Genomic DNA, 14,515 nt, shown 5'->3' with positions numbered 1-14,515 from the left:
GTGTGCTTCCTTAGTCTCTGCCTATGCACACTTACGATCTGGATAATTATAAATCTTTTCTAATTTTTGTATTGAATGTATTAGCATGTGTTCCCTCTAAGCTACAGTATTTATTGAATGATATTAACAGAGGTCTCCTCTTAGATGAATCCCGTAAGAAGTCTATTAAGGAACCCTCCTTTTTAGCTTCACTGACTAACGACCTTGGGTTTCCTAAGGACATCACTGTGTACATGGATGACACAATTTCCCACAGCTTCCTTCTGTTCTATTCTATAGCCATCCTCATGATATGGACTTTCAACATAACAGTTGAGATTCTGCTACTATAGAACTGGATAAACGACAATGCAAAAAAAATAAACAAATAACAGAACCATAAGAAATCACAACTTCTGAGTCATTTTCATTTGTTAGATTTTATCTGATTTCATGATCAAAATCATTTCCTTTTTATTAAGTTATGAGTTGGCTAAATGTGTGGTTTTAATGTGAGAAACTCTGAGTCACAAAGTGCTGTAGCATTAGAAAATCTAGATTAGAGGAAAGGCTATAGTCTAAAACTTATACACACATACACACACATACACACACATACACATACACACATACATACACACACACATACACATACACACACATACACACACACATATACACATACACACAGACATACACACACATACACACACACATATACACATACTTACACACACATACACACATACATACACACACATATACACACATACACACATACATACACACACACATACACACATATACACATACACACACATATACACATATACACACACATATATACACACATACACACAGACATACACACACATATACACATACACACAGACATACACACACATATACACATACACACAGACATACACACACATATACACAAACACACACACATACATACACATACACACATACACACACATATACACATACACACAGACATACACACACATATACACATACACACAGACATACACACACATACACACACACATATACACATACACATACATATACACGAACATACACACACCTGCATACACGCATGTACACACAATTCTGTGTTTACATGCTACACGTGCAGTTTGAATCTTTCCCAAAATAAGATCATAATTTATAAATACTTCATTTATCAATAGTGAAATGAACAGAATCTTAGAAAAGAATAATTATAGTGAAACCCCAACAATTCACCTCCAAAGAAATAACAAAATTTCATACTAAAAATGAAAACACAAACTGAAGGGCGCTTGCTGGGCCTGCACTTACCAGAGTGGTGGCAGTCGCCCATGTACTGAGGAACTTGGATGGTAAAGGCTATCAAATCTGGAGCTAGGAGAGATTCAGGCTTTCTACTTTCATTAAGCCACTTGGTGCTGTGAAGGTCTCTAGTGTCAGAAGGACCCTGAAGCAAAGGAATCAATTTTTCTTTTCCACTGTCACCTGAATAGAAATATTGAATAAGAAAAATTGAAAAGGGGAAGAAAAATTTTAAAATAAAATTTCATATATACAGTACAGTAGTTTGGGAATGGTTGATCTGAAAATATATCACTAAAATAATGGCTTAATAATAGCTGCTACTTAACCTGAATATCTAGTTAATAATCTAAGGAGTCTAACTAATAAAGCTATTTTAAGTTTTAAATTAACTTTGACATTTGCTAATGAATGCAGATCATGCTCAGAGCACATGCGCAGAACAGTTTATAACATGAAATGACATAGAGATATACTTCAGCAAAATACATACAATGATATGATGGAATTTAGGCTTGCTGAAAGAATTGCATATAGCTTAAGAAGAACATTATGAAACAAAACATTGCAAAACAGAGGAATAAATTACAACTTAACTTTTATAACACTCAATTTTTGTGTTTAAATCTACTATGCTAACACTTAATTAATTCAATATTAAGCTAATTATCATATGTAATTCAAATCACTGTCAAAACTGCAAAAATAAATATACTTTTAATTTTTCATAATAACTACTGTTAAAACTGTGTAAAGTTCTTCACCTTAACTGAAAATTAATTGGTTAAAGTCAATAAGTATCATCCCTGCACTGTTAAAAGTATTAAGTATAAATAAAACAATGAAAAGCTCTGATTCATAGGAACACTGAGTAAACTCTTGTTTCAGCAAACGCTCCTTGTAAATGGCAAGGCCGATTCTCCTACACAGGCAATAAAGTTTTACACGGGCCAGCTGCACATACCTGGGGCTTTGGCACAAATCTTTATTGATCCCAAGGTCCCAGAGGCACATCTGACCAACGATGTGCTGCAGTACTTCAGTTCAACATTCTGGACTGAGCCCTCAAGAGTTGGCAGGGGATTCTTAGATTTCACACCTAATAAAAGAAAACTGCAAATGTACTAGCTGATTGAATTTAAATAATTTTTATGCTCCTTCACCAAGGTATTTAAAGTTAATTATACTTTAATTATCTACCTCAGATGGTCTTACAGTATTTGTGTTAAGTTGCAGAGTTCAGGATTTAAAAGGTAAAAGGATGCAATTTTAAAATAAATGGGCTGAATTCTCATAACTATATTTATGAACAGATCTTGATTAGTAGGATTCAAGACATGAAACTAAATGCAGAAATCATTACCTAAAACCCAAGAGGAAGTTTAAAAATCATACTTAGTTTTAAAATACATGATGAATTTTACATTATGAAACAAGTTTAATTTATTTTAGCGAAGACATTTATGAAGGAAACTTCCTAAGTGAAGAGATAGAAATAAAACAGTCCAAGAAAGTTCATAAGTTAAAATACAATCTCTTATAAGCAAAGAAAACAAAGGGACTTTTATCAAATACCCAAAAAGTAGACATAATATTTCTATTGCATGATACTTACTAATATAAACTAGCTGAGAAACTTGCATTTCAATGGTCAACCCTGATTTAGGTCATGAAGCAGGGGAGAATTATACTAGCAGAGAAATCTACAGAATATAATTCTGATAAGGAAAGGGGAAGAGAGAAGAGGAAAAAATGAAGGATCATCTCTCATGATTAACATGTACTCTGGACTTACTTTGTGTTCTCTATGGACTTACTTTGTGTTCTCTACACAAATGGACTCAGTCTCTACAAAAGACTATAATATAGCTATTGAACTCCTCATTCTTTATTCATAGATTGAAGGTGAAAACTAAATTTCACAGAAGGGTCTGTAATCAGTTAACATTTACTCAAACATTGCATTGTGTAATGAATGCAAGTGAATTCAGTCTGTACAAAATACTGTAATAGAAATGTTACTATCGTCATTGTATAGATTAGAATATCATGAATTAGACGTGTTAACTATGCACAAGTGTTTGCACCATGCACAAACGGTAATAAACACAAGAAGCTGAGTGTTAAACAATGCCCTATCTGTTCCAGAATAATCCTATTTCTCTCCTGCTCACTTTGAGTATAAACATCCAGGCACACCATTTCCCTTCTGTCCTTCACCTCAAGTTTTAGTGAAATACAAAGTATTGTCCTTCATATTTGAAGACTTAAATTACATATGATTCTAAAAATAAGCTTCCTATGTCATATTATTTTTTTACTAAACATTATCTCTCCAAAATATCATGAAAGTCTTCCTAATCAATGATCAAAACTTTAACAAGGCAAATGATTCCGAAATGGCTGAAAGGTAAAAGTGATTTAAAACAAACAAACAAACAAACAAACAAAAAACAAAAACAAAAACCTTCCCAAATACTAACCAGCATTTCTAATCTTCACCTTAGTCATGTCCTAGTTGGTTTCTGTCAACTTACACAAGAAAGAAAGAAAGAAAGAAAGAAAGAGAGAGAGAGAGAGAGAGAGAGAGAGAGAGAGAGAGAGAGAGAGAGAAAGAAAGAATGAATCATCTAAGAATAAAAAACCTTGAGAATATGCCTCTTTTTAAGAATTTTAAGATAGGGGTAAGTCTAGGTGTCATACGTGGGGACACCCAAGGGCTGATAAGCCTTAATGCTGTAAGAAGGCAGGCTGAACAAGCCCTAAGGAAAACTCCAGTAAGCAGTGTTCCTCCGGGTGTCTGCCTCAGTTGTTGCCTCCAGATTCCTGCCCTCACTTGAGTTACTGTCTTGGCTTCCCTCAGTGATGGGCTATTACCAGAAGCCTAAGCAAAATAAACCCCTTCCAAACCAAGGTGCTCTTGGTCAAGGTGTTTACTACAGGAGCAGAATAAGACAGTCACTATACAATGTGTGTCACTTAGTTGTTCATTTCCCACGTTTAGTACTTATTTAATGAATAGTAGTCATCCTGAGAACAGAAGCTGAACTGAGCTCTGTAACAGATGTAAAGAATGTGTGAAGCTAATAGAGTGGTATCCAAATGTTGTATATTTCTCAGATATGCAATTGCCATGACTGCAAACACTTAAATAATAGCCAAGAAAATTAGATGACAGCAACGCTTACATATTTATAATCCTAGCAATAGAAGTATCATAGTATCTGGCATTGACTGAACACTTAATTGTTCCAAATTTATTTATCTATCACACACCAAAATAAGAAAACTATTTACTGTTCTCATTTTACACATAGAAAAACAAAGGCTTGGAGTAATACAGATTTGGCAAAATGAATAAGAGGCAAAATTTAAACCATATTTTTCCATATTAGAAAGGGTCAATGAAGCTAGAGATATGGGTGACTGAGTAAAAGAGTCAGCTATACAAGCTGGAGAATCAGACGCCCAAATAAAACACTGAGTTGTGGCCACAGGTCAATACTAACACTGTAGATTTTGGTGAAAGAAGAACCTATGAAACTTCCTGGGTCCAACTTTCAGGTTCAGTGAGAAATCCTATTTCAAAGAAATAGAGTAGACAGTGAAATAGTACAGTATGTAATATCCTCTTCTGACCCCCAAAATAAGCACATATGGGTACATGCACAAATATACATATACACGCACAGGATGTCAAGCTCTTCCATATAGTCAACACTGCTGTGCTTTGCAAGATGTTGTAATTAGTATATAATTTACCTTAATCCAAACATTATCATAGATGAAAAAAGGGACATAAAACTAGCACCCTTCACTGCTTCTCTCTAACTTTACTGACTGTCAGTCTATATCAATTCATTTAAAAGCAGAAGAATCCTACAAGGTGTGCCTTGTAAGTGATCACAGCTGCTCTAATAAAGATAGTGCCTGTTACATGGAAAAATAGAATTATATAGAGATAGTTCATTGGAACAACTCCTGTTTGGGAGAATATATTATATACCAAGGTTCAATCCTTAATACTAGTAACATTGGGGGGGGGAATCACCTAAGAAATAATTCAAGAACATTTCCCAAAAAGGCAGAATAGAAGCAGAAGACACATAAGTCTTTTCAAATAAAAATAAATACACATATTTATTCCAGCTAGTGCTCGTGTTATAATAGACGCGCCCTACTGAGGTAACCTTCTGAGTTAACCTTCTGAGTTAACACCAAAAAAAAGACAGCTCTAGAAACATTACAAAACTGAGACAATATGCAAAGGCTAAATAACAAAAATGACATCAACCATCTCAACAAGTCTGATAAGTGAGCAAGAAGGAAAGTAAGCAATGCTTTGAAACTCTACAGAAAAACAAATCCCAATCTAAAACTCTATACCCAGCCAAATGACCAGTCACATGTAATTATGTTCTGGTTACTTTTAACTGTCAACTTAACATTACACAGCATCACTGGAGAAGAGAGTCATAATGAGCAATTATCTAGACCAGGGTGGCTTGTGGGCATATCTGGATATGGGGAAGGAAGATCTAGGACTCTGGGTGGCTCCATTCCCAGCTGTGGGACTAGTCTATATAAGAGTAGAAAAGGTTAACTGAACACAAGCAACAAAGAAAGGCTGCAGGCATGATGCTTTCAGGTTCCTACCTTGAATAAACTATTACCTGGAATTGTAATTCAATGCAAACCTTTCTCCTGTAAAGTTGCTGCTTTTAGGGAAAAGGATAGCCTTTCAGGGTGTTTTACCACAGCAACAGAAATAAAGCTAGGATACAAGGTAAAATAAAGAAACAAAGATTTCTTCAAACAAGCAGATGACTTCCTGTGCTAGGATGCTAACCGTAGAATGTTATACCCCAAGAGGGCAGAGTGGATCAAGAAAGGAAACACTCATCTGAGAAACAGAGCGCAACAAAAGAAAAACAAAAGGAAATTTCAAGACATCTTAGATTTGGACTGGAGACCAAATAGACTTTGAATGAGGAAAGTACACTAAAAAAATCATTACAAAATTAAAGCATACATTTGGGATTTCTATGTTTTAGAAAACATGTACAAGAAATACTAATGAAGCAAGAACAAAAAACTAGCCACACAAATTCTATAAAAGTTTTAAAAGAGAAAAATTTCAAGATAGCATGTAACACTATACAGTCTTAATAAGCAGAGTTACTGAAGACAAAGGAAGAACAAAGTATTGGTCTTAAAACTAGATCCTTAGTAGCAAGGACAATAATATTGCACTACTTGTGAGAGAGGGGGTCAATAGGGAGACAGACATAGAGAACACTAAAAGATTCAAACGAGTTAATCTGCAGTGGGGAGATGACCTTAGATTACTCAGGTAACGCTGATATGATGTGACAAATCCTTAGAGACAAAAAGGAAGCATTAAGGAAGACAGAAGAAGACATGAGGTCAGAACCACCATCATTAAAGCATGATACTCATGCTTCCGAAGAAGGGGAAGGGGACCATAAGAGTCCTCTTCTGAAGCGTCCACACTTCTGAAAGCTAGAACAGACAAAGACGGACTGCCCCTGAAGACACCAGACAGCAAAACTACTGACACCCGAGTTTATCGGAAATTCACTGCACTCCTCTTTACATACTAGAGAACTGTAAGAACAGAAATGTGCTGTAGGGCTGGAGAAATGGTATAGTAGTTACGGCATGTACTATTTCTTGCTAAGGAGCCCAGTTTGGTTTCTAGCACCCACTTCAGGCAGTTTACAACCACCTACAATCCCAGCTCCAGGGGATCCAATGCCTCTGGTCTTCTTGGGAAAGAACCTAAGTCTGGAGAAAGATAACAACTGCCTTGAGGACAAGCGAGAGCACAGTTTAAAAGACTGAAATTGCTCTCAGCTATTCCTGAAAATAGTTTCGTTCCTAACATCAAAATAAAAACAAAACAAACAAAAAACAGACATAGTAGCATTATACAGTAGGGCCAAAACATCTGGATAAAAGTCACTTAATATTTTCAGTGAAAGGCAAAGCATAACCATTGAACTATACTTAACAGGATTAAATAATAAAAAGTAACTTTAAAAATGCAAGTCAACTCCCAGCCCTGAACACTGGTTCCTTCCGGTCTGGGCCAGAGCACTGAGCAGATCTTGGGTGGCAGCTCTGCCCCCAACCTCCAAGAACCCAGAGGAAGCAGGGATCCCAGGAGCTCGAACTCAGGCAGTATCTTAGAATACACAGCCTTGGTGTATCTACTCATCAAGCATACTGAGCAGACCTGACCAAACCTCTGATGTCCTGGAATTCCATCTGGATTCAGTGAAGACACAGCATCAGAGGCTTATCAACTTACTCTCCCCCCCCCCACCCCTCTTCTAAAATCTCAACGCCCTTAATCAGCTTGAAGAAGTTAAAGAAGAGTCAGCGCCCCTATTCCCTGAGCTTGGGGACTAATGTGGTTAATAATGGTCTGTCTTTCTAGGGACAAGTAGTGGTTTTGTTGGAACAGGGGGGATTAGCTAGGACTTACTGCATAGCCATAACCTACTGGTAGAAATCTGTATAATTATTATCAAGATGAAGTTATAATTTCTTAAATGGTACAAAATTTACTTTGATCTCAAATTTAAGGTTTTCATTGGTACGAGCCTCTTATTAATATAAAAATGAGATGAATATTGATACACTCATGGGCATTGTGCCTGTATAACACATTTAGGAATACAATGCCTAGACCCAGCCCTTTTTTAACTGATTTGGGACGGTTAACCTATGAGTTAAGGGACTATAGCAAATTCATATTTTTGAGTTTATTGTTAGGGTGTTTTCCATATTTTACTTAGAAATAGCTGAGAGGAGTGAACAGACAACAGTCCAGGTTACCTTACATGGATAGTTGGTTTTCAAAACATCAGAAGTCCATAGAACTAATGCTACAAATATTTATATATTAATGTTCATATTGATTAGAGACCTGTCTGCTCCTGACAGCTTCCTGTCGTGGATTCTAAGAAGAAATTGAGCATCCTTGGAGTTACTCCAGTTGTGTGGTAACAGCCACTAGGCAAGAATTGCCTCTCTCCATCTACAGACAAATTACTGTCCAGAAAAGGACACACATGCAGAATAGTCGACTGATTATATCTGCCTAGACAGAGTAATCAGTCCTTCATAATCCTGCATCACCAAGGTCTGTCAGATGATTCTGGGCCAGAAGGCTGAAGATTTGATGCTCCAACGTTCGGTAGTATAGGGGCTTTTCAGGTGTTCAGAGGTCTCTATAAATTGGCTAAGTTTTAGAAGCTATGCTTTGTGCTTCCCACAATTATAGTTAACTCAGTCATTCTGGATTTCTGACGGGGTTGAAAACTTATAGCTATTTACCGTAAGAGAAAAGATTTGAGTGGATGGTCGTCAGCTGACATTCATCCTAAAGCCAGGTTCAGAACTAAATGTTTTAGTTAGGATAGATGACAGAGGTGCTGGTTAGTCAACAAAATGATGGACTGGGTATTAGGACTATCTTATACCTCACTGGTACAAATTGGCATAATTATGCTCTAATTGTATTTTGAGAGAAAAGTTTCATTTTAACAGGAAGGGTGATGTGTAGGAGGAGCTAAGGTAGGAGGAGTACTGAGAGGAAGAAAAGGAGTAAGAAGAGGAGGAGAAGAAGGATAGGAGAAGGTAGGTGATAAAAGAGAGAAAGAGGGGGGGAGACAGGGAGGCAGATATTCATGTATCTCCACCAGTCAAAGATAGTTGTTATATCTAGGTTGGTCAGTGGGTTACACCTCTGATTGAACAATTCCAAACTTATAACGCTTATGATTAACATTATTTAAAAAAAATGTATAAATGCAAAAAGGAAAAAGGGGCATGGGATAGGGGGTTTCTAAGGTGGGGGGGGGGGGGAATGGGGAAAGGGGATGGCATCTGAAGTGTAAATAAAATATCTAATAAAAAAATGCAAGTCAATTAGTAAGTAGGTGAGGGGAAGTGGGCTTTCAGTATGCATGGAGAAGAGAATAGTCTTCTAGGTCTAAAGCTTTCTTTTCATTATTCTATGCCCACTTATATTTAGCCATCTCTGTCCACACTGCCATAATCGTCAGCAATTTATTAGTTCATTTAAGTATAAAGCCTAGCTTCACTGATTAATTTTTTTCTTTTAAAGAGTAATGGCAAACATTTGACACATTCAACTTCACTGTAGCTGTGTATGAAATTATGTACCTTAGCAGATATCACACATTCCATAAACTAGTTTATAACACAATTGTTCTTGCAATTTTGTGGGGTTTTTTCTTCTCCTCTTCTTCCTCTTTTCAGACAGGGTCTTGCTCATGTCCCCCTAGAAATGGCCTGGTGCACGAAACTGTTTCTCACAATTTTAGTCACTCCACTGACTTAGGCCACTTAGTCACATTTCCCTACCTGGAGGGCGTCTATCAGCTTCCAGATAATTCATTTCTAAGAGTTGATTTTTACCATAGCTTACTAATAGATTTCTCTGTCCCTTGAATTTGTATCTCTGTGTTTACAAATTAATGTAGCTCTCAGGCCTCACCAGTGATAGTTCTTTATGCAGTGAGTCATCAGTTAACCCAGAAACAGGCAGCTGGTCGAAGGGCAGCAGTTATGTGCCTGCAATACCACAGACCCACCCCACACACTCAAAGGTCAGAGAGGAAGAAGATACAGAATCTGGGGAGAACTGGAACAAAATAGTGTCCTTTGGAAATGACAGGACTTCTGTACACATGAGCTTACAGCAACTGTGGTTGCTGACCAAGATTGGCACAAGATCAAGCCAGTAAACATCCCAGCACTGGGGAGAAGGGGCTCACAAGGCCTCAATCCTAGCTGTCGGAGCTACCAACAGTTGATAGCTTTGCAGGAGAAAGAGCTAACTTTCCTCAAGATGAGGATCAACATCAGGCCCACCACAGTCCAGTGGATGGCCCACACCAATGAGTATATTGGCTTCAGAAATCTGACTCAAGATAGAAAGATACAAAACTGAAAGGAGGCAGGGGTAGATCTGGAAGGAGGTAGAAGAGGGGAGTGATGAGAGGGTGCGATAAAAATATATTGTATACATTATGAAATTCTTAAAAAATAAAATCTGTTTTATAAAAAGAAAGCAAGTTTGACCTGTTCCAAAGCACAATAGCTTGCTACGGTCTTCCATGGCCAGCACTGACTTTTCCTCACATGTCATCAGTTCATGCACTCATTCAATAAATGTTTACCACAAAAGTACTATATTTCAAACATAGCCAGGAGCTACAGGAGCAAAAGGAAGTTTAGGCATATTTCTGGTGAAAGTCAAGATTCTTGTGAGAAAAACGGTCGTTAAAACAGTACTTGTGAATCTAGAGGGTTGCGTGGCTAAGCGGACTGGTTAAGAATATCTGTTCCTTCTAGAGGAACATATTAGGCTCCCACACCTGTGTCAGGCAGCTCAAAATTATCTATAACTCCAAACCCAGGGGATCCAATGGCCTCTTCTGGCCGCCAGGGGTATCTATAGACAAGTGGCATACACATTAAAAAATTAAAACATATAAAATATACCTACTGATATCAGGAAAATGTCAGAAACAAAACGGGATGCTATGAGTTAGTCATTCCTGGAGTCATAAAAATGCAAGTTTATATAAGCAGAGCAATATGGAGCCATAAAGATATGTAACTGGGGTAGCCAGTCTGGAGCAAAAGTGAAGTTGAGACCTGTTCATACCCATCAAAGAGGACTGTCTCCTCTTTGCTCTGGGTCTGCATATTCTGGTGCATGTAATCTCTATGACCTCACCTCCACCACTCTTGAGGTAGTCACATGGCCTGGAAGCCAAATCACAGGTTTAACTACCTCTGTCCCTATGAGAGCATGTCCAGCAAGTATCTGGAACTCTTCTTCATGCAAATGAAGTATTTCCAGCACCTCAGCCCAAGCCAATAATATACACTCACCCTGAAAACCTCTACTCACTCACCCAAAGTTTAAATAGCCCTTGTTACCTCCAATAAAGGAGAGCTGCTTCACTGAAAATCATTTGGGAGAAATAAAGTGTTTTTTTCTCCCGGGCTTGCTGACTGTTTCGTTCCAGACTGGTGCCTGAATACTCCAAGAGCAGAAGCAGAACCTGGCTGCAGAGCAGGTTGTATTTACATATTTAGGATACGTAAATATATGTGTATACATATGTAACAAAGAAAAAGAGACCATAAATTTGAGAGAAAAGGGGGATAATATGGGGAGTGGCTAGAGAAAGAAAAGGGAGCAGGGAAAATGATGCTATTATAATTTCAAAAAGAAGTCACGGAAAAATTAATAAAAAAGAAAATAATGTGATGGCAAAGAATTAGAGAAGATATCTTCAAATCCTTTATCTGTTAAGTGAGTACAGAATGTATAGAGAACCGCCAGAACTCAACAAGATGCAAACTACTTCAACACGGGAAAAGGGCCTCACAAACTGGCCTACATCTATAATTCCAGTACTCAGTAGGCAGTGGCTAGTGCTATATGCCAAGACCTTGTTTTAAAGGTGTTTGAAAACACTTCAAAGAGAATGTATAAATACCTGCCTAGCTGTAATTTTGTGTATTTTGACCCATTTGGTGGTTTGAATAGGAATGGCCACCATAGATTCTTGTGTTTGAATGCTTGGTCCATAAGAACTGGCAGTGTTGGAGAAAATGTGTCATTGTAGTGGCAGGCTTTGAAGTCTCCAATGCTCAAGTTACACCAAGTGTGGCATATAGTCACTTCTGATGCCTGCTGATGAGGATACAGAACTCCCAGCTTCTTCTTCAGCACCACATCTGTCTGTACTCTGCCATACTTCCCACCATGATGACAATAGACAAAAACCTTTGAAAATGTAAGCCAACCCAAAATAACTATTTTCTTTTATGAGAGTTGCCGTGATCATGCTGTCTCCCCACAGCACTAGAAACCCTAACTAACACAGCCTATTAATTCACGTCCAAATCTCCCCTCCGGAGTAACTGTCGTCTTACTCTCCACTTCACATGATGGTGGTAAGGTTCACCAGGACTTCATCTCTCTTCATGGATAAATTATATTGAATAATATGAATGATAACAACCATACTATTCTTATTTTATACTTTGTTGAGCCTTTGACCAGTTAACACAGTACATAAGTTCAGTGAGAGGCTGAGGTATATCTATTTGGAGAAATTCCATTTGTCTATTTTGCTCTTATTGTCTGTTCTTTACAGTTCTTACAAAACAAAAAACAAACAAACAAAAAAACACGCCCCCCCACCCCACCCCCAACCCACCCCCACCCCCAACCCCCCCCCCCCCATCCACCATGAGACTTTGCCCTGTGCTTTTTGCAGGAGCTGCAGTCTTGGTCTTACACTAAAGCCTCAGTGTACTTAACCTATGCTTTCATTTTTTTATGATATTTTTGCTACACAAATGTAGGGGTAAAATGTGATGTTTCAAGATGTGTACCTTGAATGACTAGATTAGGTAACTGGCTTATATTATCCTCTCAGTCTTTAGTCATTTCTTTCTGGTAAAACATGAGAGATCCCCAGCCAGGCTGGACTCCAGCATGAGTGAGGTACAAGCCTGGGCATGCAGAGGTCAAGGACAACTGAGGAACCGACTGAGACTACAGCTCGAAACAAACAATCCTCTCTTCTATCTATTGAAATACATGTTCTATTTTAGGTAGATTCCTATTCCCTACTGTACCATAAAACACAATATATCCTTCCTATCAAACTACACTGTAATTTCAAAGTACAACTTAGAACAATAACAAGAAAATTATAAAAGCCAATCTGGAAGAAGACATGGAAATCCAAAATGTGTGTAACTTAAGCACCATGGCTACAAAATATGGGAATAGATTAGGCTTAACTGAGAAGAAAGTCCACACTGCACTTACAAACTGTAGCAACATTCCCAGGGATTCACAACTCAGCTAACTCAAATTTCCATAAAGAAAAATTTGACAAAAAAGCACATCGCCATAAGCTTCCAACTATATCACAGAAGAAACAGAATGTGTGCACTGTGTTTACAGATCTACAGAACAAAGTACAACATGCTGGCCCAAAACTGAATCTCATCAAAATTAGAATTGACTTGATAAATTGATCTTAGCAGTTTCAAACTTGAAATCTTCAAATGCTAATAAGAAATTAACAAATCTAAGCATGTCATCAGTCAAAGAGGAAGGCTTGAGGACATTTCTTTAATATGTTGATTAAAAATATAATGCTTCAAAACTGGCAGAACAGAGCAGGGTCCTGTGAGAGGAACATTAACAGCACTAAGACTATGCATTAGAAAATAGAAAATTAGAAATTAGAAAAAAATTAAATTAAAATTAAAAAATTAAAAAAATTAGAAATTAGAAAATTATGAAAATAGGGTGAAAGACAAACACCTAAATGAGGGGAGGAAACAGAATCCTAACATACACACATAAATTCCCAGATGACTTTGATTAAGGGGTATAAGAATAATTCAATGAGTGAGAGCCTACTCAAAACAAAAAAGAAAACGAAACACACAAGTATAAGAAAATTCAATATCTTAAATTCCTTAAAATAGTACAGCAGGAAAAACATCTTTGGGATCTAGAAGTGGGCCAAGAATTCTTAACCTGAGTTTAAAAAAAAAATACATACAAGACCCTACCACACAAGAAAGGGAATATAAGATGTCAAGAAATGACATTTGAAAACCACACTTCCAACAATGAAACAACGTATCTAGAGTATATACAGACTCCTCAAATATTCAAATAATAACATGAAAGTAAATTAAAGTATGAATAGCCATTCCATTGAGGTGATTTATAAACAGAAAGCAAAGACATTAAGATAGTTAAGACAGATGCATTAGGGTAAATGGGGAGAATTGGAGAGGACACTGGGAAGTTTTTCATATTTTATTGTATACATGTGTCAAATTTTCGTGAATAGAAATATATGTATCATTGTATTAATAAAATCAGATAGAGAGGAATTAAAATAAAATAGCATCATTACACAACTATCCCAATATCTAAAATAAAGTACATAACAAAATCATATGCTGGTAAGTATGTGAAGAAATGGTAGTCACATGAGGAGATGTAAGCTGGTATAGAGACTACTGAAAGCAATTTAACAATTTTTTAGAAAACTAAATATATACCTATCATAATGCCCATAAATGATATTCTTGGATATATAAA

General features: G+C 37.1%; 1 protein-coding gene across 7 annotated transcripts in view; it reads right to left on the bottom strand.

Annotated features, from left to right (window-relative positions):
* Positions 1-14,515, bottom strand: part of Vps13b (vacuolar protein sorting 13 homolog B) — a 567,993-nt gene that overhangs the window by 399,597 nt on the left and 153,881 nt on the right. For all 7 annotated transcript variants that reach the window (XM_076911259.1, XM_076911261.1, XM_076911260.1 and 4 more), the window contains 2 exons: positions 2,264-2,398; positions 1,309-1,482 (listed from right to left, as the gene is read on the bottom strand). In XM_076911259.1, coding sequence (XP_076767374.1) covers positions 1,309-1,482; positions 2,264-2,398 — 309 coding nt within the window. The remainder of the gene's footprint in view (positions 1-1,308; positions 1,483-2,263; positions 2,399-14,515) is intronic.

This window comes from Arvicanthis niloticus, chromosome 13 (assembly GCF_011762505.2).
Source record: "Arvicanthis niloticus isolate mArvNil1 chromosome 13, mArvNil1.pat.X, whole genome shotgun sequence".
NCBI classification, from domain to species: Eukaryota; Metazoa; Chordata; class Mammalia; order Rodentia; family Muridae; genus Arvicanthis; species Arvicanthis niloticus.
The sequence above is the reverse complement of the archived record's forward strand: the minus strand, read 5'-3'. Positions and strand labels throughout refer to the sequence as shown.